This window comes from Aspergillus costaricaensis (assembly GCF_003184835.1).
Source record: "Aspergillus costaricaensis CBS 115574 unplaced genomic scaffold BO79scaffold_15, whole genome shotgun sequence".
Classification (NCBI taxonomy): Eukaryota; Fungi; Ascomycota; class Eurotiomycetes; order Eurotiales; family Aspergillaceae; genus Aspergillus; species Aspergillus costaricensis.
The window spans coordinates 421,593-448,606 of NW_020291815.1; the positions used below are offsets into that span (position 1 = coordinate 421,593).

General features: G+C 49.7%; 12 protein-coding genes across 12 annotated transcripts; 4 read left to right on the forward strand and 8 right to left on the reverse strand.

The window, feature by feature from the left end:
- The first annotated feature begins 502 nt into the window (after positions 1-502).
- BO79DRAFT_237605 (MFS transporter) lies at positions 503-3,191 on the forward strand. Its single transcript, XM_025684722.1, has 3 exons — positions 503-1,111; positions 1,191-2,112; positions 2,167-3,191. Exons 1-3 carry the CDS (start codon positions 846-848, stop codon positions 2,827-2,829), a joined length of 1,851 nt encoding a protein of 616 aa, XP_025539725.1. The 5' UTR covers positions 503-845; the 3' UTR covers positions 2,830-3,191.
- A 1,859-nt stretch (positions 3,192-5,050) lies between these two features.
- Positions 5,051-6,130, reverse strand: BO79DRAFT_14723 (uncharacterized protein). Its single transcript, XM_025678501.1, has 2 exons — positions 5,610-6,130; positions 5,051-5,543 (listed from the first exon to the last, which is right to left on the reverse strand). Exons 1-2 carry the CDS (start codon positions 5,923-5,925, stop codon positions 5,302-5,304), a joined length of 558 nt encoding a protein of 185 aa, XP_025539726.1. The 5' UTR covers positions 5,926-6,130; the 3' UTR covers positions 5,051-5,301.
- Positions 6,131-6,817: 687 nt separating this feature from the next.
- On the reverse strand, positions 6,818-8,001 carry BO79DRAFT_209004 (NmrA-like family protein). Its single transcript, XM_025682507.1, has 2 exons — positions 7,669-8,001; positions 6,818-7,607 (listed from the first exon to the last, which is right to left on the reverse strand). Exons 1-2 carry the CDS (start codon positions 7,921-7,923, stop codon positions 6,948-6,950), a joined length of 915 nt encoding a protein of 304 aa, XP_025539727.1. The 5' UTR covers positions 7,924-8,001; the 3' UTR covers positions 6,818-6,947.
- A 1,227-nt stretch (positions 8,002-9,228) lies between these two features.
- On the reverse strand, positions 9,229-11,033 carry BO79DRAFT_287432 (uncharacterized protein). The gene is made up of 2 exons (XM_025688582.1): positions 10,810-11,033; positions 9,229-10,735 (listed from the first exon to the last, which is right to left on the reverse strand). The coding sequence occupies exons 1-2, from the start codon at positions 10,821-10,823 to the stop codon at positions 9,328-9,330; spliced, it is 1,422 nt and encodes a 473-aa protein (XP_025539728.1). The 5' UTR covers positions 10,824-11,033; the 3' UTR covers positions 9,229-9,327.
- Positions 11,034-11,614: 581 nt separating this feature from the next.
- BO79DRAFT_245312 (uncharacterized protein) lies at positions 11,615-13,512 on the forward strand. The gene has a single exon (XM_025685461.1). The coding sequence runs from the start codon at positions 11,762-11,764 to the stop codon at positions 13,271-13,273; it is 1,512 nt and encodes a 503-aa protein (XP_025539729.1). The 5' UTR covers positions 11,615-11,761; the 3' UTR covers positions 13,274-13,512.
- Positions 13,513-13,830: 318 nt separating this feature from the next.
- BO79DRAFT_14776 (uncharacterized protein) lies at positions 13,831-15,296 on the reverse strand. Its single transcript, XM_025678521.1, has one exon. It carries the CDS (start codon positions 15,175-15,177, stop codon positions 14,029-14,031), a length of 1,149 nt encoding a protein of 382 aa, XP_025539730.1. The 5' UTR covers positions 15,178-15,296; the 3' UTR covers positions 13,831-14,028.
- Positions 15,297-15,430: 134 nt separating this feature from the next.
- On the reverse strand, positions 15,431-16,138 carry BO79DRAFT_245313 (uncharacterized protein; the record flags this gene model as incomplete). The annotated part of the gene is made up of 1 exon (XM_025685462.1): positions 15,431-16,138. One exon carries the CDS (start codon positions 16,136-16,138, stop codon positions 15,449-15,451), a length of 690 nt encoding a protein of 229 aa, XP_025539731.1. The 3' UTR covers positions 15,431-15,448.
- A 659-nt stretch (positions 16,139-16,797) lies between these two features.
- BO79DRAFT_209007 (uncharacterized protein) lies at positions 16,798-17,231 on the reverse strand. Its single transcript, XM_025682508.1, has 2 exons — positions 17,129-17,231; positions 16,798-17,071 (listed from the first exon to the last, which is right to left on the reverse strand). Exon 2 carries the CDS (start codon positions 17,066-17,068, stop codon positions 16,871-16,873), a length of 198 nt encoding a protein of 65 aa, XP_025539732.1. The 5' UTR covers positions 17,069-17,071; positions 17,129-17,231; the 3' UTR covers positions 16,798-16,870.
- Positions 17,232-18,618: 1,387 nt separating this feature from the next.
- On the reverse strand, positions 18,619-19,186 carry BO79DRAFT_217617 (LITAF-like zinc ribbon domain-containing protein; the record flags this gene model as incomplete). The annotated part of the gene is made up of 3 exons (XM_025683374.1): positions 18,619-18,784; positions 18,839-19,106; positions 19,165-19,186. 3 exons carry the CDS (start codon positions 19,184-19,186, stop codon positions 18,619-18,621), a joined length of 456 nt encoding a protein of 151 aa, XP_025539733.1.
- A 2,799-nt stretch (positions 19,187-21,985) lies between these two features.
- BO79DRAFT_172897 (NAD(P)-dependent oxidoreductase) lies at positions 21,986-23,431 on the forward strand. The gene is made up of 3 exons (XM_025679653.1): positions 21,986-22,253; positions 22,299-22,792; positions 22,841-23,431. Exons 1-3 carry the CDS (start codon positions 21,998-22,000, stop codon positions 23,399-23,401), a joined length of 1,311 nt encoding a protein of 436 aa, XP_025539734.1. The 5' UTR covers positions 21,986-21,997; the 3' UTR covers positions 23,402-23,431.
- A 139-nt stretch (positions 23,432-23,570) lies between these two features.
- BO79DRAFT_245316 (class II fructose-bisphosphate aldolase) lies at positions 23,571-24,647 on the forward strand (the record flags this gene model as incomplete). Its single annotated transcript, XM_025685463.1, has 2 exons — positions 23,571-24,323; positions 24,624-24,647. The coding sequence occupies exons 1-2, from the start codon at positions 23,631-23,633 to the stop codon at positions 24,645-24,647; spliced, it is 717 nt and encodes a 238-aa protein (XP_025539735.1). The 5' UTR covers positions 23,571-23,630.
- Positions 24,648-24,952: 305 nt separating this feature from the next.
- On the reverse strand, positions 24,953-26,287 carry sdh2 (succinate dehydrogenase iron-sulfur protein subunit SDH2). The gene is made up of 3 exons (XM_025682509.1): positions 25,839-26,287; positions 25,622-25,773; positions 24,953-25,567 (listed from the first exon to the last, which is right to left on the reverse strand). The coding sequence occupies exons 1-3, from the start codon at positions 26,260-26,262 to the stop codon at positions 25,244-25,246; spliced, it is 900 nt and encodes a 299-aa protein (XP_025539736.1). The 5' UTR covers positions 26,263-26,287; the 3' UTR covers positions 24,953-25,243.
- Between the last annotated feature and the right edge of the window lie 727 nt (positions 26,288-27,014).

Sequence of the window (27,014 nt, forward strand, 5' to 3'; positions counted from 1 at the left end):
GCTTGGGGGCCACTACATTCTCATGGCGTGTATGAAACTGATTTTCTTTTTTTTTTTTAAATTGGCCTGATCCCCGCAAGGGTGCGCCGGTATTGCTTCCTTCAAGCTTTTTATTCTTTCTCGGACATGTGTTACTGATTATACCTCCTGGGGACTGGTCCGATACCCGGGGACTTTTTAATCCGTGCTTTTCCCAGCTTCTTTCCACAGAGTGTTGTTCGGTAGTTGTGTTTGTGTGTACATACCTATAGGCGCTGAGCTTAGACCGGGGACAGGAGAATTGAATATCTATAATGATCAATAAGAGTTCAGCCGTAGACTGCAAAGTGACAAACCAGCATAACGATGCTATAGTGTATGCGTGCTGCCCAAGGCCTTCAGGCATCAAGCCACGTGATAGCGGCGATAAGCGGTGTGGTTATCGCCTCACGGCTTATTATCTAATCGCAGCTTGGCTCATCGCCTCGTCAGTCACTCAGTCAGCAGCCCATCTCCGCATTCCCTTCTCCTCACGCTTCTCAGGGGCTTGCTGGTTCCCAGTTTCGATGTCTGGGAGGTCCTATTTGATGTGTTGAAGGCCTATGGTACTTCTGTCTCTCCCTTATACTCGCGTTGATTCATCCCTCTGGTTTGCTGCCTTCTGATTTCCGTTTGCGGAGGACTAGTTTGCGGAGAACTCACAGGCAGGCCCATCTTGCCAGGCACACTGTTATCTTTCCCCTGGTCGGACCCGAAACACGTTACCCAGGCAGCTATTGCCCGCTTCATGCCCTCGAAGGATTTATAATCTGTGAAAAGTCGTCCTCATCCAGATCGCGCTATCACTATTCAAAAAGGGAGACACTATGACGCCATCCCGTGATAAGCAGGACCCAGCTATCGACAAGCGGGATTTTGATGCTCATCGCCCGTTGCTAGAGGATGCAGATGCTGAGGCGGATGAGCAGCAGCGAGGACACCTACGGTCACGGGCAGGGTCATGTTTATCGGCCACCAACAATGACGATGGTCTCCTGAATGATGTTGTCGACGAGATCTTAGAAAGGGATAGAAAGAAGATGGCCAAGGAAGTGGTGCGGGTTAGCAGTTTTGCTTGGGGAGTTATCAGCTGGTAAGATCTCTTGTGCGTGATGGGATGCGCTGATCGCATCCTCGTTGGACAACTGGCTAATTGGAATTGTGGTCATCAGTCTTGGAGCTGGTAGCATTACCGCATTCTCGCTATACGGACCCCTGTTACTCACTCGCCTCCACTACACTCAACTCCGTGTCAATGCAGTTGCGATCGCCGCAGAAGTCTCGATGTACCTACCTGTTCCGCTTTTTGGATATCTCTGCGATCGGTACAGCCCATCTCCGCTGGCTTTATTCTCTGGTTTCGTGTTTGGGGCTGGCTACCTTCTGGCTGCACTGGCCTTTAAGAGTGGACCGCCTCCTGATGCAGGTGGCGAGGGCTGGCCGTTTTGGGTGATGATCGTGGCTTTCATTGCCATTGGCGTTGCTACAAGTTGTATGTACTTGGCTGCGGTCGCAACATGTGCCAAGAACTTTGGCAGGGGTAAGCATAAGGGCATTATGCTTGCTGTTCCTATCGCGGGGTTTGGCCTTAGTGGCATGTGGCAGAGCCAGGTGGGAACGTACTTCCTGTGTGACCGACTTGAAGATGGTGCTCGTGGCGACGTCAACGTGTACAAATACTTCTTATTCCTCGCGATCCTGTTATTCTGCATTGGTGTGATTGGCACCTTTGCTCTGAGGATCGTGGATGAGAACGAAGAAAAGTACATCGACGAGGCAGTGGAGGAATTGGAGCGCAGTGGCCTTCTTGAAGAGAGCGAATTCTTCCGGCCCAGGAACGAAGTTAGGGCTGCTTATGGAACGTTTTCGCAGGCCGACGACGGCACCGGATCCGACGGTGACCAAACTTTGACACTCTCAGAAGAGGAGCGAGAAGCAGCAAGACTTGAGAAGGAAAGGGAGGAAGAAGAGCGTCGGAAGAAGAACTGGCTGCTGAACTATGAGACGAGGATCTTCCTCCAGGACAAGTCAATGTGGTGGCTTGCGATTGGCTTCTTCCTGGTCACTGGACCAGGCGAGGCATATATCAATAACGTAGGTTGCGTCCAATGTATCGTCTCGTCTCACGCTTACTGACTCGCTATCTAGCTGGGCACTATTGTCCAATCCCTGACTCCTGTATCAAATATTACAAACGCCCCATCGCCCGCAGGCCTACCATCAACCCATGTCAGCACCATCGCGCTGACCTCCACCATTGCCCGACTTCTCACCGGCTCGCTCTCCGATCTTTTCGCCCCGCCAGCAACCCATCTCTTCCCTGGTCCTTTAGAAAGTAGTCGCCCTGCCTCCATCACATCGGCGACCAACCGCACCACCTTCACCCGCCTTGCATTCCTTCTCCCCTCCGCCTTCCTTCTCTCCATCGGCTACCTCCTTCTCTCCTCCCCCATCCCCCTTCAATACCCCGCCTTTACCCACCTCACCACGGCCCTGATCGGTCTCGGCTACGGTAGCGCCTTCTCACTCGTTCCCATTATCATCTCTGTCGTCTGGGGCGTCGAGAACTTCGCCACCAACTGGGGTATCGTTGCAATGGTTCCAGCCGCTGGAGCAGCCGTCTGGGGATTGGTGTACTCGCAAGGATACCAGGACGCCATGGACGACGGAAACGGCACGAATGACGGCCAATGTCATGGCTGGAGGTGCTTTGGGTTCTGGGCCGTGGGATGTACGGTAAGCGTCTGGATAGCTATTGGGGCTTGGTTGATTGCGTGGAGGTATTGGAGACGGCGAGGCGTTGTTGTTTAACTGTTATAGAAACTGTCTTTCCCTCAAATTACCACGGTTTTGGGTATATTTGAAGCTGTGCTGGTGTTTCGCGTTATATTAGCCGCTCGCTGCATTTTCTTTCTCCTTTCTTTTTTTTTACGTGCCTCATTTGGAGCGGAGCAACTTATCCCCTAGAGGGTAGTATTGGTTTTCACATCCGCTAATTGATGGTCCATGCTGCTTATTGCTATTTTAGCCGGTGAAAGGGTCTCGGATCATTCGTTTTACCACACTATACCTTACTTACACGCGTCTATCGGGCTACTAGAATGTCGTTTTCATCATTTATTTATTTATTTATCTATACTATATATGCATTGCAGAGCATGCATGGCTTTGGGCTGAACCAATTCAATGATTATTACTATCAATCAGTAAATCACATGCATAATGCACTTTATTACGTCAAAGATCGCTTCATTCTTAAACTCTGTAGTAACGTAAATGTGAATATACTGGCTGACTGATCGTTATACAATAGGTTATGTGATCTATTGATCTAGGTATGATGAGATAATGCAAACCATTCAAAACATCAAGCAGTTGACAGAACAAGAAACATCCCTTTACAGAGGGAAGATATAGTATAGCAGCGATGTGGTGGCCAATTACCACTATCTATTTTAAACATGGATAATGCAGGGCTAGCTAGGTTAGTTATGTGGGTAGGTAGTAGGTATATATGGACATAGTGAAAAGGAAGCAGGTAATATAGCAACTCGAAGGGCTGTATGGATGCATGCGACTAAGTATCTCAACACTTATCTCTCCTTGAGAATAGGATATAGCAACAACATATTTGAGGTAATGGAGACAAGACAAGATGTATTGTATAATGGATGGATTATATAGTGATAGTAGTACCTTGTGATATAGTATACTCACTCACCATTGCCCTCACAGTGATGTCGGTATAGCAGAGACAAAAGAGAAGGTATGAAAAGAAAAGTTCCTTTCTATTATCTCAAGTGTCTCATAAAATATGCGTTCGTTCGATGCTCCCCTTGATACAATTAATGTAGTCTGCTAACTCTCCACCATGTCGTACGTGGCTGCAGACTTTGGTCAGTTTTGGGTTGCAACACGACCAAGCAGGGATTCTCTGGGGGTTAGAAAGTACGTACGCTTAAGACAATATATAACAGTTTTGCAAGACTGTTCTTGGTGGTGTTTTGTCTGTCATGCGGGTTTAATGATGCTGAAGTAACACGATAGGATGGTGTGGACACTGTTGACGTGGAATGGATGTGTGAGATAGTAGAGCTTGTCCTCCATGATCTCCCATATTGCCTGTTGGATGATCTTTCATACTTGATTATTGACGGGTACAGGCTCTCGATAGTGTATGTGGAAAGATGCATAGGATAGGAACTAGCATGCCCGGGTGAATGACGTGGGGTGTAGTGTCGATGGAATGGAAGGGTGAAGCTGAGAGTACATCAGGGGTCGTTCTCCTCAGATGGCCTCAGGCTTCTTCTCGTGACTGATTATACGGCAAAGCAGGGTTGTAGACTTTGCCCAGACTATACCTCGCAATTCTCGTTTGCGCCTTGCGTATAGCCTTTTCTCGTTTATTAGGGTTTTTGGTGGATTTAGGTCGGTGCATCTGGTCTGATAGGACGGAGAGGAAGCTTGGGTTAAGTTTAGAGATGGGGCAGCTTTGAAGTAATGCTCATAGGTGGTGTGGGCTTCATTGAGTCAGTCGAATCGAGGATGGTATATCGTCCATGGGTTGATCGATACTCTCCAGATCGTCTCCACATCAATTGGGAGTTCAATCCGGCGGGTTGCAAAGTTGTTGTCCGCACAAGACCTCCGGCAAACAGACAGCAGCTTATTAATTGTCAGTCTCCGCTTCCAGTCATTAACAGATTTCAGACGCAGCATATCCAATCAATGCCCTCGGAGGTCTGCCGATGTCCTGGAAATATCGCCTTTTTCTCTTTGTAATGCCAGTGCCTTTGATCTTGGCTTTCAGGGCATCACGTCTGTAGATTTCGATCATTTCACGACTGTCTTTCGGATCTCTTCTGACGTAGTTTTGCGACTTTTTCCATCACTTATAGCAGACACACTAGAAGAGATATGGAGAAGCCCTGTAGAAGCTCTTCCCACGGCTGGCTGTCTTCGTCGTCGTCATGAAATTGAATTGCACGGATCATCTCATCCATCCATCCAACGAGCGTATACACCGCATGGGCATTGACCACGAACAGACAGATTGGCTGTAGCTGGTCATGCTTTCGATGTATATTGCTTCAGTCATCCGTTGAGCCTTTTGAGCCAGGCCAATTGATAGCAAGTGAGCCCGTAATATCGCAGAATACCAACATTAAGAACGTGATGTTCAGTGGGTAAATGTGGTGTATCAGGCAGTTCTCTTCAGGATCCTCTTTATCCACGAGCATCGTCCTCGTTCACCGCATCACTCATGATTGTGGATTGGGTGCTCTAAGTGACAAGATTGTATCGCCAGTGTCCGTTTTCGAGCACGGCCCCTCTCGCACCAAAGCAAACTGTCGAACGAGTGGTGATGCAGTTTCTTTTCTGCGGGTTGTTCATACCGTGTGCAGTCCATTGTGACTGCAGTGGTCTTTCGATGGTATAGTAGCCCCATGATCCAATTCGATTCGGGCATCTCCGTATCCTACTCGCGGTGTGGTGCAGCTCATGTATATCCAGCCATCTATTAGCTTTGAGACAGAATAATTAGCAAGGATGGCCTCAATATAGGACAACGTAAGGAAGGACGTACTAACTCCACTCGATATACTTCCCAGTTCCCCAGCGCACCCCACATTCGGCACCATTCCACAAGAGGCACAATAAACCTGGTACTGGTGAGTATATCCCTTCTATCCAGCGGTTTGTGACTCTCTGCCCCTCACCACCATCATCATGATATGATAGGGTAATGTCCTTTATATGCGACTGTATAGACACATTAGGACCGAGTTCCACTACCAGGCGCATGGGGTTATTATTAAATCGTCTCTCATAGTTGACCGAATGGTTACATTCAATGCAGGTTCTCTGGCGCTGAGAATCAAATACCCGAGACAGCACTTCCTCCATACTCACGCCGTTCCGATCAGTCTCGAGCACAGGCGGTGCCAGAGTGGTCAAGCGGGTGCCATTCACAGTGGTTCTGCTATCCCTGGATGGCCCACAATCACAGCGTCCATAGAGTACACCCCATCACGTGTGGCAAATGGAACCACGACCAGAATCCATAAGAGACGGATTGCCACTGACTTCATCAGCAGTGGATTCCGAGTTTATCCCTTTGCGTGCAGAGCCGAATCGCCGTAATCCTCATACGGAATTTGACAGCCCCGTCATGTGACAGTCTCCACCCCATTGTTTTCAGGATGAACCCACGTCCATGAGCATATGTTCTTCGGGCTGGTCAATATAGACGAAGACAGAGAAAATAGTTGGTCTTTGTTCTCTCTAATGGGATTGTGAGGGGACATGGATGCAACTCAGTAGGAAGGTGAGGAGGCATTCTCAGAGGTCCATTGAGTAGGGTGACTCAGAAAGTAGAAGGAGTGACGCTGAAGGAATGAAGACGGTAGGTAGGAGTGAGAATGGAAGAAAAGAGGACTTGAAAACTGAGAGACACTATATATTGAGTATACTGGATTAGTATATAAGGTTAAAGAGATGAATATAGATGAAAGTGATGAAAAGGGGCACTGTGCAGATAGGAAGACGGTAGGAAAAAGATGAAGAGGAAGAGAGGGGAGGGAGGGATATAAGTAGTCGGAGGAGGATAATGCTGACAACATGTGACATGGAGGTATCTCGAGTACAAGATGCAGAGTGGTCCGGGATGAGGTGAAACGCGGGAAGTAAGAAGAGAGGTGGATTGGCTAGACCTCCCGTATCCAGAGGGTTATGTGGACTTGAGTTGTACAACCACCCAGGAATTATCATTCAACATTAGGTATCCATACAGATAGATAAAAAGTACAGTTCAGGCAGCAGCTGAAGTAGGTAGTGCTACAACAAACATTGCTGATACATCAAGTGACACTGTTACCAATTTGGAACTTTTCAGAAGTAATCATGGAGCGCAGTGGTGTTAGACCACCTTAACGCTTTACCCATTCGCTGTCCTCTTCCAGCCACGATTCAAAGCTTTTCAGACCAGGATGCGTCTTCCTTAGACCTTGAATATCAGCCCCATAGCCGTGATCGTAGAACCAGTTGAACATAATCCGCAGATCAGCGACCATCCACATCAATAAGTAACAAACCACCCGGTATGTGGTTGGCACCGTCTCCCCCGTCTTTGCCTTGAACTTCTTCTGCATTTGTTCAAATGTCAGGTCATCTCCGGCGAGAGAAATACACTGATTCTTGTAGTTTTGTGGCTCGAGGAGAGCCTTGGCTGCAAACACCCCGATATCGCTGACTGCAACACACTGCAGCGGTTTGCCCTGCAGGTAGGCATCCCAGGCCGTGGCAATCACCTTGCCTATGAAGCTGGGGACAAGGTTTTCGAAAAAGAACACCGGACGGAGGACAGTCCAGGTCATGGAACCATCCTTGGTTTGCTCAAACAGATGATGTTCGATGTGATGTTTGCTGATGAAATGAGGGATATTGGTTGGGTTATCGGTGGAGGCATCACCACCGCGATCGACGGAGCTGTAGACGAAGTGTCTGACGTCTTGCTTGATGGATTCATCAATCAAGGCTTTCCCTTGGATTTCTTCTTTGTCTACATTCTGACCTTTTGCCATAGGATTCTGTCTTGCGTTAATTAATCCTGCAAGTAGGTGAAAGTAAAGGTACATGGCTGAATACTACCTGAACACTAAAGACCCCAGAAATGGGCCGAGTGGCGAGTTTCTTCGCATTTTCGAAGATCTCGGATGGATGATCAAGGTCGCCCTGAACTAGCTTAATTTTGGGAGACTTGCTGGCAAGCTTCTGCGATGTTCCTGACTGCGGGTTGCGGGTCACGGCGAGGATCTCAACGTCTGCATCGCGCGCCAGCAGAGCATTGATGACCGCACCACCTTGGTTACCAGTGGCTCCAGTGATGAGTAGAGCGGTAGCCATGATTGCTAGGATGAATCAGAGTAATTATTCACAACGTTCAGTTATCCAGGGGTAGGATACTAGACAATAGCTGAAGACAGCATTCTATGGCGATGCGCATTAAGGCCGGTCGATCTCCCGAATCTGTCATGTTGAGGTCATTGGGTGGCCGCACCCGGAAATGCCTTGCGCACCTGACTAATAAGGCCACCAATAACTAATTACTAAGTAGAAAAGTCTGAATAATTGGCTGGTTGCAATGATCTGAGTCATGATAGGGTCACGCAGTTTCTTTTCCCTTCTTCTTCTTCTTCACCCATTCTTGGGTTCGACTGTGAACTACACAAAAGCCAGTCCAATCCGGCAATGAGAGCCAGTTACGCAAGGCTGCAGGAAAAACCGTAACATTACCATACCGCCCCACCTGCAAGACAGAACGAAAAAAAGAAGAAAAGAAAAGAAATTGAAAACGAAAATGAGAAAAAAAAAAAAAGAAGGTTGAGGGATATAATCATAGCCAGCAGCAATGATGCTAATGCCCAGACATTCAAACGCATCGAATTTTCAAGGCAAAAGTTGTACAGGGCTAGTCTAGAACCCACTAGTAAAGTAAGTACCTCAGCAGATCGACATGGAGAAGCCGCCAGCGTCCGAGGTTATAACGTAATACCCCGCAAAGAGGAGAGGAGATGTAGTGATCCATCTAGACCCCCTTTCTTGCCCCATCGACCCGTGACCTGCCCGCATTACACTAGTAACCAGGAGGAGCTTCCCTCATGGCAAGAACTCAACTAGTAATTAATTAATTATTGAAAGGCGGTCATATGAACCTAAAAGGTTTGATTTTCCCCGTGGCCGAGAAAAGTCTCTCTGACTGGTTGGTTGAAGTTGACCGGGTGGCTAAACCCGGTTGGGGATGACAAAGAGAAATGGGGAAGAAATCACGACACTCGCCTGAAATGGGTTACAGCTCCACCAGCCCAGGCTTCTCTCCACCGCAACTGCTGCAATTTGTTTCCACTTTGACCACTTCACCTTCCCCAAGAAGTGTGTGTGAGTAAGTAAAAGTAAGTATCACGAATGACTGATCCCGGCACCATCCCATCCAACCACCGCAGATGCCATTACGTACGGGAAATTCCCCCATTCCTCCCTTTCCCCCACAACATTACGTACCGCTCAACATCACGGTGTTAGTTGCTCGTTGTGCAACAAGCAAGGAGTTTCAGGGACATGGGGACTGCCTGTCTCGCTGCTTGGTCTTGGTCTTGGCTGGGGATCGGGCAAGAGGGAATGGTACTATACGGATGTTATTTTGCTAATCATGAATTCTCAAGGCCCTCTGCTTGGAACAGACGACTATTGCTGATCTATTATGGAAAATATGGCTTCACTATATACATGCAGTGAGACCAGTTCAAACTTTTATTTCACATGCTCGCTGTCTCCAGTGGCCTCTCGTGGGCAATTCAAACAAATGCTCTGGGGTCCGGGGTATTTTCGGGTCGCTGACAAGGGGAAGGACTCCATAAACGGGGCAAACTTTTCCTGAACCAAACGGCGTCTCCAATCTCCGGGACGCTCAATCTCCTCGCCCATATCACTGCGGTCGGATTGATACTCCTGGCTGTTCCTCCGACTTTGTGGGTAGACACCTCTCCGACTGGGCTTGTAGGGCATAGGTAAGGGTGACTTGGCCTTCTGCTGCTGCAAGCGTTTGCGAGACCGTTGCAGCTTATCAAGCCCTCGCGCAATCTCATCCTTGTTTTCCTTGAGAGCGTCACTGAACTGGAAGCCGAAGATTGGGTTCACGTGTTCAGGGTCGTCCTCAGGATAGGCGTAGTGGTAATTGTAGTCCCGCTGATGTCTATCCTCGCGCCGTATCTCCGCTTCAGTGCGAGGCCGCTGAGGAAGCAAGTGGATGAGATTGCATACATAGAGGGGGAAGTCGTTGGGCGAGAGGCGGAAAAATAAGCGCCCGGTATCGTTGGGATCAATGCGCGACTGGTCCCGTTGTCGAAGGGTATCACGGGCATGGTGGAAGCTGATGGGGTTGGGAGTGGCAGCCTTTTGATTCGGCTGTGCAGATGCCAGGGTCCCCGCCGAATACTCGAAGAATTGTCTGGGGTTCCTTTCCCCCTCGTAGATGACCAGTTGCATGCCCTTCAACTTTAACCGATCCAATTCTAGGAGTCCGCCATCCCAGAAGGTGTCCCTCCAGGTTTGCTCAGCATAGCGGAAGTGGACATCCACAGAAATCGTAGACAAGCCATGGAACGCCAGGCTGATCAAAGAAAGTGTTTCGTTCCATTCGGCCAGATGTGTCTCTACGCTCTGCACCAATGGAATCCGGATCTTGAGATGGGCTATGGAGGCCACCTGCCATGCTTTCAAGGAATAGGTGAAGTTGGCAAAGCTGCCAAGCTCTTGGGTAAAAAAGGTGGCTCGACTATAGGGGAAGTGTCTTGCCTCTTCGTATACCTGACGACAGGTGCGAAGGAAGCCGAGACTAAGCGCCGGATTCCTCTCCAGGGATTTGGGGCAAGGATAATGCCCGGAAGCTATGAGTGGACCATGGCCGACGTAGATGTCACGACTGACTGTTTGGCCTTGTTTTGTTTGACAACCCGGATGTGAACAGAAGCCATCCCAGCTATTTCGATTCGTCTGGTCGGCCATGAACTGTCGCCGGGCTTTGTACCAGCATTTGTCGACCGGACACCAGACGGGAATGGGCCTGCGTTGGATTTCACAGACATCGTTATCGTCAAACACCGCCTTATAGATTAGAATCCGGATCTCCGCCGGTAATGATAAGAGGTGTCGCTTGGGGCTGTAAGACAGTCAGCAACAACAAGATAAGAAGAGTTGTTGGGAGAAAGTCCCAGGGGATAGCAATGAGCATACCGATTTGGTTCCATGGCTCATTCACAGTATGTTGAAAGTCACGACGAGAAAGGTACGAAGGTTACTATATCCTCTGGGCAGATAAGTAGGGACGGGAAGGTGTCTTGAGATAGTAATGATATGATAGTATAGTATATACTACAAGCTAAAGCTACCCAGGCCAGGGGCAGAGTATTAAATAGATTGGAAAGAATAACACAAACCAGCGGTCAAAAAGAAAGAATCCATTTGGCACAGTGAATGCCCTGAATGAGTTGCAGGAACCAGGCATTATTTATACAATTTCTGACATAATGGAATTGATCTTTTTGGGGAAGTAAGAAAGAGCAGAAAATGACGCGATGATCCCATTGTTGCAGCAACTCGGGACTGGAACTCCAAAGGCGGTGGGTATTTTTGGTATCCACCCCCGCTTCCATACTAGTACTAGTACGTACTGAAATTACTAAAAGTAGCCCAATTCATTCCTTCCCTCCGGGAGTGCGCCATAATTAGTTGATCGTCCCAACGCCAATCTAACACCAATCACGCTGAACCCTAAATGCACACTAACCCCGTAGCTCGTGCACCACCAGTCGCACTATCGTTCGAACTACCATGCGTGGTCGCTATCTCAGCCTTTCTCTCAAACAGGGGTCAACGGTTAGCTTGCTGCTCAGCCTCGTCGCTGGTAGAGAGGGTGTAGTGAACAGCCACAATGGCCTCCCTCCATCTCAAGATAAGGACCATGGACAATGAGGTATAAAGGCGTCATCTAGAACGTCTGGCGGATGGAATCAATAGACTTTTACTTCTAAGCTTTCAACTCATCTTATATATTTGCTAGAGAATTTTGTTCTTTGCGCTGCTTGTGTCCTACGTACTTGGACCGCAACCACTGAGCAAGCGCTTCCCTTTTAGTTGTCTACTGCATACCCAGCCTGCCCTTGCTGCCCATCCGCCACACGACATAATGACACACCATCTCTCCGACATTCTCGGAATCTACCCAGAAAGCCAATCCTGTGTTGGCTGGGCGCCCTCACAGGGCCGTCACTGCCGCAACCCCACAAACGCCAGAAACCGCCGACATGCAGTTTCCCTTCTCGACCAAGGGACCCGCTTGCTCAAAGCCGGCCGGTCTATTGATCATATACTTGAGGAATTGGCTCCTCTCGTCCTCTGCCTACGTTATCACCAGAACCAAGCTGCTGGCCTAACTAGTACTTGGGTCTCTCGAGTCGATAAATACATCGCTAGTCATCAATCTCCCAGGAGCTCGCCGAGTAGATCGATGCCTCGGCGGTCACCGTCACCAAGGATGCGTGATGAAACAAGAGCCATAGAAAATAGACTTGCGGAACTCGAAAGGAAGATGCAGGATGCAATACTTAAGGCAGAGCGAGCGGAGCGGGAGAAAGAGCGGGCGAGGAGAGACGCAGAGCGCACTAGACGAGACACTGAAGACATGGTCAGAAGAAGTGCGGCTATGGGATATGCCCGAGGACAGGAAGAAGCGAGAAGGAGAGCCTCTCCTCCTCCTACTTTTGAAACTGAGACTACTACGGTGGAACACAATGAGGCATACGGGTTCCAGAGGGACTCGGTGTCGAGTGGCTTGCTGTCTTCACGCAGGCAGGATGCTCGTGGAGGGAGTATCGAAACGACCTTGCAGGTCAACACTTCTACTGGCATGAACGTGCAACTACGCAGAAGCACGATCGTTAGCACAACCAGGGTCCAGAGGACAAGCGATGGCCCAGCTACTCCTGCTCAAGCTGAACGACGTGCTGCTACCCCGAGCTCTGTGTCCAGGGTAGTTGAGATCGGTGATACTAGCGATGTGCTAGCTATTCCATCCCCTGCCCAGCAAAGCAACGGCAATGCAAGCTCCAGTCCCAGCACTACGAGCACTAGGAGAGCAATTAGCCTTCCCAGCGCTGAAACTGAGTCTGCCAATACCACAACTACACCAAACAGTGAAGACCGTCCTTCATCCACAGCCACTCAAGACCCTGAATCCACCAATCCCACGGGAATTTCAGAAACTTCCATTCCAAACCCTCCACTCCCAAGTCCTCCTACCTCAAACAACGAAGAGTTTCGCTCTACTCCCACAGGCACGCAGGAATCATCCACCACTACGCAAAACACTATCACCCCAGAACCCACCACCCAGCCTGCCCCTACCTCTACCTCCACCTCTACACACCCCTCAACCCCCGCTCCCTCCACTCCACCTACAATTTCAGAACATGGCATCACCCGCCACCCCATCGAAGGCGACTGCTGCATCTGCCTCTGCCCTCTACAGAGATACCCTACCCAATACAGCCATAACCCTGAGGACGACACCTCTATCGTCTGGTGCCAGAAGCAATGCGGAAATAACTTCCACCGCGAGTGTATGGACCGGTGGATAGCTTCAGCGCTTGACTGTGATCGGCAGACGAGTTGTCCGATGTGTCGGGGGAAGTGGCAGTGATCTTTCTTTTCTCTTGAGTCGTGATTTTATTGTTTGGTTGTTTGTGAGTTGTTGGGGTTGGAGTTTGGGATATATTTCTGTTGGTTATTGCATGAGTCATGATTTATGATGTTATGAGTTGATTTGATGTGATGTGATGTGATGTGATATCCTTGGTTATCTTTCGCTTGGGTGCTGGTGTTGGTGTTGGTGGGTAATACAATATCTTAATGTCTACTAGCTCGTTGATACTATTTATTATAATACTTAGGAGTTGCATTTTATTTTCATGCAGTGTGCGTGGTAGTATGGGTTCTAAGCTCGTAGGCTATAGATAAAGACTGTATTCCTTCAGTTTACCTGTTCGTTCATAATCACTGCTTACTTGCGTAGTGTGTCTATTAGTCTACGGATTACAATGGAGCAGAATAGGAGTTTGAATTTGATAGATTGAATGTCCATTTGCAATAACCATAACCAAAACTGACACTTCATAATAATTAGACTGTCAGATATTATCGAACCCTTTGAACTAATAACTCAAGGTGAAACACCAAATCACATTCTTAGGCTGTCACTCAGCCTGTCACTGATATCATCGCCATCACTCTCGCATGGAAACCCGAAAGATAATCGATTAGCAGTGAAACAGAACGCATGCATCCATGGGTATTTTTGTGTATATATAATATAAATCAGACCAACAACAAGACCGAAATATGAACTTGGTAATTGCTGATATCATCGAACCCCCATATACTGCCATCGATGGGGTATTACCATCGCTCATCGTACGCAGGAGTCATACCGGATACGGCACCCCAGTACTGTCTTGAATAGCTTCTGTTATAACTTTCAGGATATTGCGACGGTGGGGACTGAAGGACTGTATTTAGAACATCGTGGCGCGGCAACCTGTACTCGCGGCGGAAAGGGATGCCCGACGTGTCCACCGGGTTATACTGCGAATATTCTGTCCGATGAGACTTGCGCGGTGCGGATGGTGGAGAATAGCGTTGGGGGATGATCAGATGAGAAGGGGTGCAAGGAAGCAGCGTCGAATACCATTGCTGGTTGGGCGGAGTTGTGGCACCGTTCGATCGGTAAACAGGTGCAGCCTCGCCCTGAATCCCTGCCTTGGTTAATCGGGGGGTTGCCTTGAGATAGCCTGGTTGTTGACTAGGTGGTGGGCTATTCAAGTCGGATACACGCAATGGGGCTTCTTTTGGTCGTGGGGCCCGATGTGGTGAGCTGAAAGGAGAGCCAAGGGGACGGGGAGATTGCACCTGGTCAGTCTCTGTGTCCGAATCACTCGCATACCATGATTGGTTCGCAACAGGTATATCCCCGTAGCTCCCTGACTCTGGACTGCGAATAGGGGTGGAAGGCGGGCGACGAGCACGAAGTTGTTCGTTTGATTTCTTCAGGAAATCTTCATATCCTTCCAGCGTTTCCATCATGCTGATCGGTGGATAGATCTCCGATTCACTACTAGCCAGATCCCTCATCTTCAGAGTTTGGCTGGCAGACATCGGTTTCGGTGCCGGGGTAGGGGTCCCCAGTCGTGGCGGTTGGTTCACATGCACGAAGTTGTCACAACCATCGGGTGGTGTGTTCTTCTCATTCAGGCACATCTCCATATAGCTGTGCACAATTGGGACACCTGCGTTTTGACCCTCCAAAACGACATATTCAGAATCGGAGCAGTCTGAACAGTTGGTGTCCACCTTGGCAAGTTTGCCCTCACATGGACGACACTGGTAAAAGGGACCTTTCGGCAGAAGGTCATGGACAGTGGTGACCTTGTGGTCAGGAGGGTTCTTGGTGCCCTCGCGCATTGCATTCATCATATCAACACAGATGTCAAGGCTGAAGTTTGCAATATGGCCACAGTCAGGGTTGTTGTGGAAGGTATATTGGCACATAATGTTTGCTTGGGTTCTGAGGCGGATTTGGCCTTTGTAGGATGCGTTGGAGGATTTGGAGCAATTGTGAACGTCTCAAGCCGTTGCACACATAGGGATTTCAAGGAGGCTTATATGTGTGCGATACGTAGGAGGAGACAAAGTAAGAGAGTAATACCATTGCGTTCTTGTAGAGATTCCGATCATAAGCCATAACGCTGTCGGAATTTGGAGCTAGTCGATACGGCATGTTTCCCTCTTGATCGTTCACATTGATGGGACAAATCGAGTATCAATCATCCTCCAATTCTGCATCCAAGTCCGTCAGATATTTGACTCCGGAATCTAACAGCCACCATGCGGCCAGTTCATGAAAGAACCGAAGCACTGGGTTTTCAAGTGGCATTGTGGCGCGCTCTGTTTCATCCGCCTTTGTCCACATCGCAGTTTCACTGGCGAAAACAACGTCCTTGTCCTCATCCCAGAACCGGATCACCAATCGCCCATCCACCCCTTTGTAAGTCATTCCGAACTCGACTTTGTTCGCGGTTCGGTCTAGGACACGGTAGATTCCGCAGATAACATCGCCCTTGTTGAAATCCAGCGAGTCAATATGTGACGTATGGAACGTTGGGCGTTTTGTGGCTGGACTGATCAGCCACAGCATATAGCACTGAGGGAAGTGTGCGAAAGCTGTCATGTTGCGACGCAAGAGAATGGTCAGGATTTCAGCGTCTTTCTGGCGAGGAAGCAGCTGGCGAGGCACCCGGCGGTTAGCTCGATCGTGGAGAGCATAGTAATCTGGTGTGTAAACTTCGGAGGGAATCGTGGATATGGTGGAAGAAACCGATTTGGAGAGTGTACCGCAATGCGTCTCATGGTGGATTCGGTTTTTGAGACAACGGTGGAGGAAAGTCAAATATGTGATGGTGCTGAGGGAAGCAGCGAGCACAAAGGATGAAACAGAGAGGAAGGAGGGCATTTTAATTAAATGGTGAGCGCTTAAGGCTCCTTCCGTGCGACCAGCGGCAGATTATTATTATGGGAAAATGCTAAGTAGTTTGAAGTTACAGAAACATGCATCTGACATAATTTTGCGACCTTCAAGTGCATCAGTCAATCTTTTAAGAGAAGACCGGAGCTTCCCTATGAACCTTATTCTGTGCTGATGACGATCAACCCGAATACGAGATCCGTTGCCATCTGGACCACTTGCAGTCCCATCATTGGCGCAACTGCTGGTCTCATGCGGATGTGGCCCATCCAAGCCGTGGCAGCTCTTTCATAGTAAGTAGTACTCTAGGTGATTCAGTCAAATCTGTCCCCAGCAATGTACCAGCTAGTTCTTTTGAGATCACCATGCAAAAGTCTAGGTGTTGAAATATCATCCAGTTGGGATAATATAATTGGCAAAATTAAAAAAGTATGTATTCAGTATATCCTTTCCTCCCATCCAACTAAAACTCTGTACCCTTATGCCAACACAGTCCAAGCAATCCATTAAATCAACGCAATCCGTCAGCGCCCAGATCCACCAAAAGCAAGAGCGGGTATCCTTGACGGACGGACAAAAGGCACACAAAGATAAGGAGAACGTGCGTATCGATCGTTGCAGCGACGTAGCCAGCCCGAAATCGTATCCTTTTTCATCCTTCCATCCTTCTTTCTCCAATACTCTCGTATCACAGCATCATCGGTCGGATCAGTCACAGGTTCAAGCTTCGACCTCATATGACTGTTTAGCTGCTTTCCGTGCCATGCATTTTCGGTAGATGAAGAGTGCGATGATTCCCACAGCAACGATGAAGACGATGCAGAAGACCAGGACCACACCCGGGTTCTCGCCGGCCCAGTTGCTTCGTTTGATCACTTGGTGTCGTGCTTCGAGGGCAAGGAGGTCGATAGCGGCCATGATCTACTTCCTATTAGCCTACCACACAGAATCAATCCCCTCAAAGCATGTGCAACTCACGAACAACGACCGCGCGGCTTCGGTGAACGGGGACTGATCAAGACAGATTGAGGATGCCCACGACCTGCGAGAACAACGGCACGGGAAGCAGAGATGATATGACACGAGGAGAATAAAGAGAAGGAAAGAGTTGGACGGGCGGATGAACAACCCTGGTTACTGGTAGGACTGGCTGCATCGGGAGCAGCGGAAGGTCATGACAGCAAGGATCGCAATGACGTGAAGGAGGGCACATGCATGCAACGCTGGATGGGCTGGTCCACGAAGCTTATTTCTGACAGGAGGGTAACTTGGTAAGCCGAACTCGGGACGCTCAAGGGTCAATCAACACACAACAGCTCGAGGTGAAGCCATTCATGGCAGTCAATTGGCGCGGCAGCACTCCGGACAAGGAGGTGTGTAATCCCCCCACCTCCAGTTACACAGAAGCCATTCGCAACCGTCAATGCCCATTCCTGACGCTTCCTCTCACAATCTGCATGCCATATAACGCGTATCGCGATGGTTGACCATAAGGAACAGTCATGAAATCAATTGTGATCAAGGTTTGGCGATCCGCTCGTCCCGCTGGCGTCACCACTCTTTCACGGCCATGGTTCTCTACCACCGCCCGGCCTCCCGATTCGTGCCCGGCTGCAGTGGATGCAGGGTAAATGAGTCGTGGACAGGAGAATCGAGGATTCATCCATAAGCGAGAGCTCCAGCTTTGTTGATAGAAATTCTAGAGAACAGGCCCCTTCTCGTGTTCGCCGGAGGAACATCCTTGACGTCATATATCTGGTCCGCGCTCTTATCTAATCGGCCCCTTCCCAGCATTGCTGATGCAACGAGACATGGATTTACTATTCGCTGGACTCGGAAGAGCTTGGGAGAGCCAAAGAATCCTTCCGGAATCAATGTCCTTGGACGCCAGAAGATTATACTGTAGAAAAGATCCAGGGTCCAGCCATTAGGGCTGAAATAAACGGTCCCACTTGGGTCCAGTTCTCGTAATGCGGCCTGTTATCATGGCTGATTAACGGGCCCGCAGAAGATGATCAGCAGTTCGAGATATTAACTGAGAGCTTGCGACCGCCTCAAGAATTGCCCAATCGGGTACTTGTCCTTCAGCCATAGAGATCCCGGTTCTAAATGTCCAGTTCATTCTGCCACATGCGAGTATGCGCAGAGGTACTAAAGTAAGTAGTGTAAGTGCTTGGACAATGTCCCTTCGGTCATGTGAAGCTCGCAAAACCAACTAAGTTTAGAGCTTAAGGCAGAAGCGTGAGCTTGAGAATGACGTAGAGGTTGGAGTCCATCTGATAACTTATGTTAGAGTGCAAATTTCCCATAGTTTAAGCATCAAACATTCATGCCTATACGCAGACAATAGAAAGGTAAACGTTTCCCAATTATCGCAATTAATATCCAAGGGTATGGTAATAGACTCATAGTGGTATCACATGAAACAGGCAAAAAGAAGGCATAGGCAACAGCATAATAAACCCCCATTACTTCTTCGAGTCAGGCCGATGCACATCCGTCCGTCCACTGTTATGCCATGTAGCCAACAAGGCACCACAACTTCCACAGTAATGGCACTGGTCCTTCAACGACGACATCATATATGGAATACATCCCAGACACAGGCAGCAGCAGAGCACTGCGGCCCAAGCACTATGGACATATTATTAGTTCGATCCATTCTTGTGAAAAAAACCGGGCACATACTGAGTTGAACTGCCCGTTTCGGCCTCCACGCGAGTCATTTTCCGCTCTCCGCAGGCCGGACAGTCGACAGGTGCTGGCGTTTTCTGCAGTGCATACAGTGGAGTCGGAGTATTATAGCCGCTCGGGTGTTGAGAGCCTGCGTAGAAGGTCTGCTGGGGCTGATGGGGTTGGATCTCAGGCGTCTGTTCGGTGGGAGGTTGCGCAGATTCAGGCAGCTCTCTGGAGGGAAGCTCGTGGGTTTCGATTTGTTGTTCCGAGGAGGTAGGAACTGCTGCTGGTAAAGTTAGTGGAGTACACGATGCACTTCCTTCTTAGGGTGAACGCACGAGGGTTTGCGTTCTCGGCCATTGTAATAGGTACGGTTGAGTTATATCAAAATAATCTGTTTGAAAAGAAAAAAAAAAAAAAAAAAAAAAACTTTCGCTGAAGTGTAGCTTGGAAGGAACAAATTACCTTAGATATTTGTAACCCCGGGCGCATTCTTATATGGTTGTACTAATAAGATTGGAGGCTCAAAGCCTCGTCCGAGCCAACGCGTAGGATTATTCGTGGGACGCATCGCGAGCCACTTGGATGAGAAAAAAAATTTTATTTGCTTGTGCTCCGGTGACCTCTGGGATGAGACACACATCGATCAATCGTTTGTGGGAGGGAGATCCAAGCGATTGGCAGGGGAAATGAAGTGGCCGTTGGGCTCCCACGACGAGGCTGAGATTACGCCTAATTACTAGGCAAACATTGGTCTGGGGAAAGGCTCTCACGCGAGTGGTTCAGGTAGGGGCGGGTTGCTAGGATTTCCAGGGCAGTGCCTTCTTGATCTGCAAGTGTACAGGGTAGCCTTGTGAGTTGTGGCAGGGAAAGGCTGAAAATACGAGGGGCGCTGCCACGGCCAAGATTGTACCAAACTGAGTCCCAAGAATGACGGGCGCTCATCCTTCAATTTAGTTTGAACTTCTGAAACTTGGCGAGGTCATGAGTTGGTCGACTGGAATGCTTTGACGTACTAGCTTCCTCCGATTTTACCCTGTGATGTCTTTGATGGTTTTGAAAAGTTGGATAACCTCATCAGTGGTATGATTCTCGGTTTTGCTTTCCGTTTGCTGGTGTTTGCTTCGATATCATCCACATATCTGACTTGGGGGCCATTTGTTGGGGTTTGAACAAAAGAAAGCTCCACCTACAACGTAGCAGTGAATGAGAATGAGACAGCACAAGCTAGGATAGTTCCTGCCATTACTCATCGGAAGTTTATTCCTTGCGATCGACACTTGCCTTCCCCTTTGATCTCTCTCTCCCTCTCTCTCCTCCAGGAACAAACATATCAACCATTCTCTGCACCTCACTCCTCCGGTTGAATGAAAACAAGATGAATTTGTTCCTGAAACTGTTCACCACTGTATATACAGTTTGACGGGTCAGCTGCTTTGGACACCGTTGCTGGGGTCCAGCGAATTGACTCCGCTGAGACGCGTTTCCATGCCTTAGGGCACCGGTCGGTTGACGATGCTTTGGCGAAACTCACTCGGATTGACCTGCTGGGGTATGTAGTATTTCCTTGTCTAGTCAGGCATGCGAGTTGTTCATTCTGACTAGCGAAAATACCTGTGCTGACAGCGACCGTGATCCCATACAGCCAGGCCACAGAAGATGTCATGGCATCCGGCCAGCAGCCGGAGCAATCTCGCGTTCCCGGGTGCATCCGTATCCAGAGCTACGGTAGTCTGAAAAACGTGCCAGGACTTATCTCCCCGACTCGGTCAGATGTTCGTCACTGGCCGGTCGGGTCCTGCGTGGTTATATGAGTCGTGCCCAGCTCTCTTCTACAGTAGAAGTCTGCGCGTTGCGCGTCTGGTTTGCTGTTGGATGTCCTCATAAAATGCTCGAAGGGCTGTTCTAACACATTCATGATGTTCTTTGGCTCGGACTCTTAGGCCTTTTTGGTCTCTACGGGATATTCTAGGTAGGCATTCAATCTTGATCATTCTGAGATGTCTCTGCACATTCTGGTTTTCCTGATCTAATGGTGAAATTAGGTGGTATGGGGTTTCTCGTAACGTTAAGGTTGATCTCAGATCATGGTGTGGAAGATACAGGATTCAACAGAATCCCTCTATCCACCTCTGTATTTCCAGTATTGATAGGTCGCTATAATCAATACTGGTCTTTGCGATTTCTGTGTTGACGTTTCTACCCAAGATTGAGATGCCAAATTTCGGCCTTGATATTGCCTGCGTGTCTTTGTGCTTCCTCCGAACCCTTCTCTTTCAATACTTCGATGTCTAGAATGATACAGGAGGGTTAATAGATCCGCCTGCATGATGGCAGAGCTCTAGGTGAGCAAATTACATATGCGATGAGGTAATTGCCAACATATTGTCATGTTACTCTCCCCGGTCGGCTGCTTCTTACAATTGAGCTCCAAAGCTAACCAAAACATGTTGTATGGCACTTATATGTTGCACGCTGTTTGGAATGCTGATGGTCGCTTACGCAACTCTAGTCGCTATGCAAGCCACTTGCTTTCCGTCTACTGAACACTCCAAGCCCGATTTCTGTACACATTGCAGCCTGAACGAGAACTGAACAGACAGCGTAAACCTTTTTAGAGCTTACCTGAATTCACCGATGCGTGGAGGCTATTAGCGGATAATGCTTGTGGTTCAAGTTGAAATCTTGGCCCAAGCACCCATGAATTTCATCCCATGCGAGCAATGTTCTACAGCCACAATTACTGCTGTTGCCGTCTACTTTTAATAATAGCATGATAGATATCAGCAGAATCATTTTACCGTCAACAATAGCGATGGATCGGAAAGTGGGCGGGACTGTCAACGGACCTGCCGATCGTCAACTCGTGATACCTCATAGTATCGGCTTCAACAACGACCGACCGAGCGTCAGAACAATTCGGGGGTCCTTCCCTCGGGGCAAGGGTTTCGGAGGATGTCCCAAGCTCGGAGGAGACATGTGTAAAGGTGATGCGACTAGCAGTGTTCAGGGTCCACCAGCAACTGTGCTGATCGGACCACCTCCGAACCCCCCACGGTATCCCCCACGTCCTCGGACTTCACAGCGACCCATTTCCCCTCCATAAATGGTGTCGGTCCACACGACAAAGATCACAGCTCAAGAAGCTAAAGCACATAATTGGAATTGAAGATGTCTAAACCAGCCATTGGCTTTGTCGGCCTCGGGGCCATGGGCTTCGGCATGGCCACCCACCTTGTCCACGAAGGATACCCTGTTTACGGCTACGATGTCTTTCCAGCCTCGGTGCAGCGATTCCAAGCTGCGGGGGGCACGCCCGCCTCCTCACTGCGTGAATCAGCTGAAGGAAAGTCTTTCTACGTGTGCATGGTAGCATCGGCGCCACAGGCGCAGACCGTCCTCTTCGGACATGAGGGCGTTGTACAATGTATGTACCTCCCTAGCCATTGGCTCCCTCAAGCTAACATAATAGACCTCCCCCAAAATGCAACCCTCCTCCTTTGCTCCACCGTCGCTGCCTCATATGCGCAATCTGTCGCTGCAGAACTCGCCTCTCGAGGTCGATCAGATATTCACTTTGTTGATGCACCAGTCTCAGGAGGTGCGAAGCGCGCCGCGGATGGCACACTCTCCATCATGGCGGGTGGTTCCGAGTCTGCGCTCCAAATTGCGCGCGTTTTGCTGCAGACTATGTCTGCCCCAAGCAAGCTCTATCTTGTCCCTGGAGGAGTGGGAGCCGGCAGTAACATGAAGATGGTACATCAGGTGCTGGCTGCCATCCACATCTTGGGTGCCAGCGAGGCTATGGGTTTCGCGGCGCATCTGGGCCTGAACGCAGTGAATACAGCAGAACGGATCAAGAGCTCAGAAGCGTGGACCTGGATGCATGAGAACCGTTTTCCTCGGATGGTGGAGGAAGATTGGAATCCTGGGGCGAGTGCTCTGACAATCATCTTGAAGGATGCCGTAGGTTGCACCTGCCCCTGCCATTACCATGCGTACTGACCTTATCAGGGCATCATTACTACCTCAGCGCGTCAGAACAACTTTCCAATTCCACTCTGTGCGACTGCAGAGCAGATCTATCTCTCCGCTCTTATACAAGGTTACGGCCCCAAGGATGACTCCGCTATGATCCGCCAGTACTACTCGCATCCACTCAAAGACCTCGATACTTCCTCAGCAACCGAGGATCCAGAAACCGCTATACAGCTCGTGCTTGACCTCATGCAATGCGTCAACCTTGTCGCGGCTGCAGAAGCCATCGCTTTCGCACGGTCACTAGGTGTCGATATGGCGCAATTCTTTGAACTCGTCAGCGACGCAGCCGGTGGAAGCAAGGTATTCGTCACGAAAGGACTGGAGATGATTGAGGGTAAAATCGGCGCACAGGCGCCAGCTGGCTCAGAAACACTGGATGCGGTGGTCAGTCGGTTAGAAAAGGTGGTGCAGAAGGCGCGGGACATGCACTGCCCGCTCCATCTCGGCAATGCAGCACTGAGCGTATTATTGATGTCTAAGGGCCAAGGGTACGGGTCGGAGGCCAGCACCAGCGTAATCCGTGTTTATCCGTAGACTTAGCCGCCGAAATACTCAAGATTTAATATCATCAGGAATGATCTCATATGGGTCGGAGCAACTCCGGCTGTAAATAGTGGAGTCAACATCAACCATTCCGTCGCGACAGAACTATAAGACTACCCTTCACACATACTCACACAACTAATTTACTTCTTCAATACCCCCATTCATCACTTACATCCCCTCCCTCTCAACCAAAACTACCACCACCACCACCACCACCATGCCCCTCCCCAACAACCGCGCCCTCCCCATCCTCGACCACGCCTACCAGCACCACTACGGCGTGCCCGCCATGTGCTGCTACAACCTAGAAGGCATCCTCGCAACAGTCCGCGCCGCCGAAAAGCACCGCTCGCCCGCCATGATCCTCCTCTTCCCCTGGGCGCTCCAATACGCAGGCTCCATCCTCGTACACGCCGCCGCCGAAGCGGCCCGCAACGCCTCCGTCCCCATAACCGTACACCTGGACCACGCACAAACACCCGAAATAGTCCGCCAGGCCGCAGACATCACGCCCGGATTCGACAGCATCATGATCGACATGTCACACTACGAGAAAGCCGAGAACCTCTTATTAACACGCGAACTCGTCACCTACTGCCACGAGCGGGGCATCGCGACAGAAGCCGAGCCCGGGCGGATCGAGGGCGGGGAAGACGGCGTCTCGGACACTGCGGACCTGGAGGGAGTGTTAACTACCCCCGAGGAGGCGGAGGAGTTCGTCAATACGGGGATTGATTGGCTGGCTCCGGCTTTTGGGAATGTGCATGGGAGTTATGGGCCGAGGGGGATTAGGTTGGAGTATGATCGGTTGGAGAGGATTAGGGAGAGGGTGGGCGGGAGGGTGAGGTTGGTGTTGCATGGGGCGGATCCGTTTGATAAGGGGATTTTTGATCGCTGTGTTGGGGCTGGGGTTAGTAAGGTGAATATTAATAAGGTGTTGAATGGGGAGTGGGTGGGTGTTATGCTGAGGGCTGGGGAGGGGGATCGGGGGAAGGGGGTGGGCGTTATGGGGTTGGTGGAGGAGGCGACGGCTAGGATGGAGGAGGCGGTTGGGAGGTGTATTGAGGTTTTGGGGTCGGGGGGGAGGTATTAATTGTTTTACTAGTAGTTCTTTTGGTAGTTGGCTTTGGGGTTGTGAGGGGGGGGGGGGGTTGGTTTTTATACTAGTATTATATCTCGTGTGGTTGTTGCTCTATCTTAGTATATATAGATTGAGTGGGATCATCTTGATTGATTGTTAGTAGTAGGAATTGAAGTATTGCTAGTATCAATTACTGGATTATTTTGTCTTTACTATGGGTTATGTATCTTGAGATGAGAGAATATAGTTACTGTGTAGTATACTCAATCATGATGATACCGGGTACTAGCGGCGATATATATAAGTTGAACTCGCAGAGACCAGGTCTAGACTAGTACTTGAATTAGTGCGATTCTAGACATTTACAGCATTGAAATCTAATCGAATATTCTCCGAATTGCGGTGCTAAATTATTGAAATCACGGTGTATACACTCTTATATATATATTATATAAAGGGGCGAGTTGACACAGCCTGATAATTATCACCAGTACCCTACACATTCCTACTAGATCATCACAAGTATATACTCAATTGATCACTGGCTGACCGCCATGGCTATAAATCACATTCACAATTTACACCTATTGAAACACATCCGACATGAAAGACCTCGGGGATGGAGGGAATAAAGCTCAGACACGAATTAACCAAAAAGAAATGGGATAGGAAAGAAGGAAAAATACCCAGCCACACAAGACGTAATGCACAAAGAGAAAGCAATTCTTTTTAGATCTCGTGTCACTTCTCTAATGAGCAGTCATCATCTTCTTAATCTCCGCAATGGCCCGTGCGGGGTTCAGGCCCTTGGGGCAAGTCCGCGAGCAGTTGAGAATGGTGTGGCAACGGTACACGCTCATGCTGTTGTCGAGAGCGGCCTTACGCTCGGCGGTCTTCTCGTCACGGGAATCGGCCAACCAACGGTAGGACTGGAGGAGGATGGCGGGTCCAAGGTACTCCTCGCTGTTCCACCAGTACGAGGGGCAGGAGGTAGAGCAGCAAGCGCACAGAATGCACTCGTACAGACCGTCCAGCTTCTTACGTTCCTCGGGGCTCTGACGGTTCTCAAGACCCTATACACTTATCAGTAAAAAGCCCTCATCGCAGCACACGCTGTCAACACTTACATCCGCGGTCGGGGTGTCGCGCTGCAGGTAAGGCTTGATCGACTTGTACTGCTTGTAGAAGTAGGTCAAATCGGGGACCAAGTCCTTGACGACGTAGGTGTGAGGCAGAGGGTAGATGCGAGACTCCTTGGCGGTATCGGTGGGGATACGGCCTATACAGCAAATGGTCAGCGCCACCGAGCCGGGACATCGCTCCAAGCACTCCAGGACAACATACACAGGCAAGCCAGGGTGTTGACACCGTCAATGTTCATCGCGCAACTTCCACAGATACCCTCTCTGCAACTTCTCCGGAAAGTCAGGGTGGGGTCCATCTCGTTCTTGATGCGGATCAGGGCGTCCAGCATCATGGGACCGGTCTTGTTCAGATCCAGGGAGTAAGACTGCATCTTGGGCTTCTCGGTGGGCTGATCGGGGTTCCAGCGGTAGACATGGAAAGTCTTGACCCGGGGCTGCTCCGAGGGGTTGGGGTCCTGCACATTCGAAGTCTTAGATTCGGGAATGGTCTTGCTGCTCGCGTGGCCGCTTGCGCTCACCTGGGAAAGGGCGTCAACGGTCGCATAGGAGCGAGTGAAGGCGGCTGGGCGGAACAGCGGCTTCGAGGAAGCGAACAGGCGCGAGGTCGTGCGAAGGGCAGCCATTGTGGGCGGTTGAGAAAGAGATCACGGTCGATCGGGGGGCGAGGGATCTACCAGATGGCGAAAAATAGGATATGCGCGAGTAGGAGAGGTCAATGAGACCGAAAGAATGTCGATGGCGGTGGAGGGAGAGGAGAGAGGCCTGAAAAAAGAGCAGCCAGCCAGCGGCAACGACAAACGAGGTCCAAGGGAGGCACGAGGAAGTGAAGTCGATCGGTTCTGGCGATGTTTTGTCGCCTTTGGCAGCTCAAGGTAACCTCGGGTCTGGCGGCCGGCAAATGGCTGACTCAGCTGGTGCTGGCCAATCACGCAAAGCCTAATTGCAAGCGTCGGGGATACACGGCGAGGCACTGGATTGAATATAATTCCACTCAGTAACCTCGAATCGGAAGTCAATTGAAGCCGAATTATGTTCAGTCCGAGTAAGTAGCCTGATGAGAGCAGACATAGCGTCCCTTACTGATATCTAACCCCACTGTCCTCTTCGACGTCCGTGTAACTCGAGTCTGCTCGGCCAACAGGCAATATCCCAAAGGGGAAACGGAGCCGAAATCATTTGCCGTTCCGAAACATTTATGCCTAAGGCTGTAAGGCAGACACCTGCAGCCATAAAAGTCAGGCTCCAAGGTATCAACGATGTAAGGCGACAAGGCAGATATTATAGGTGTCAAGGCCACAAGGCCTTAAGGCCATAAGGCAATAGGGCAACAAGAGACCACAATATCAGGCATCAAAGCTATCCCCGATTGGGCATC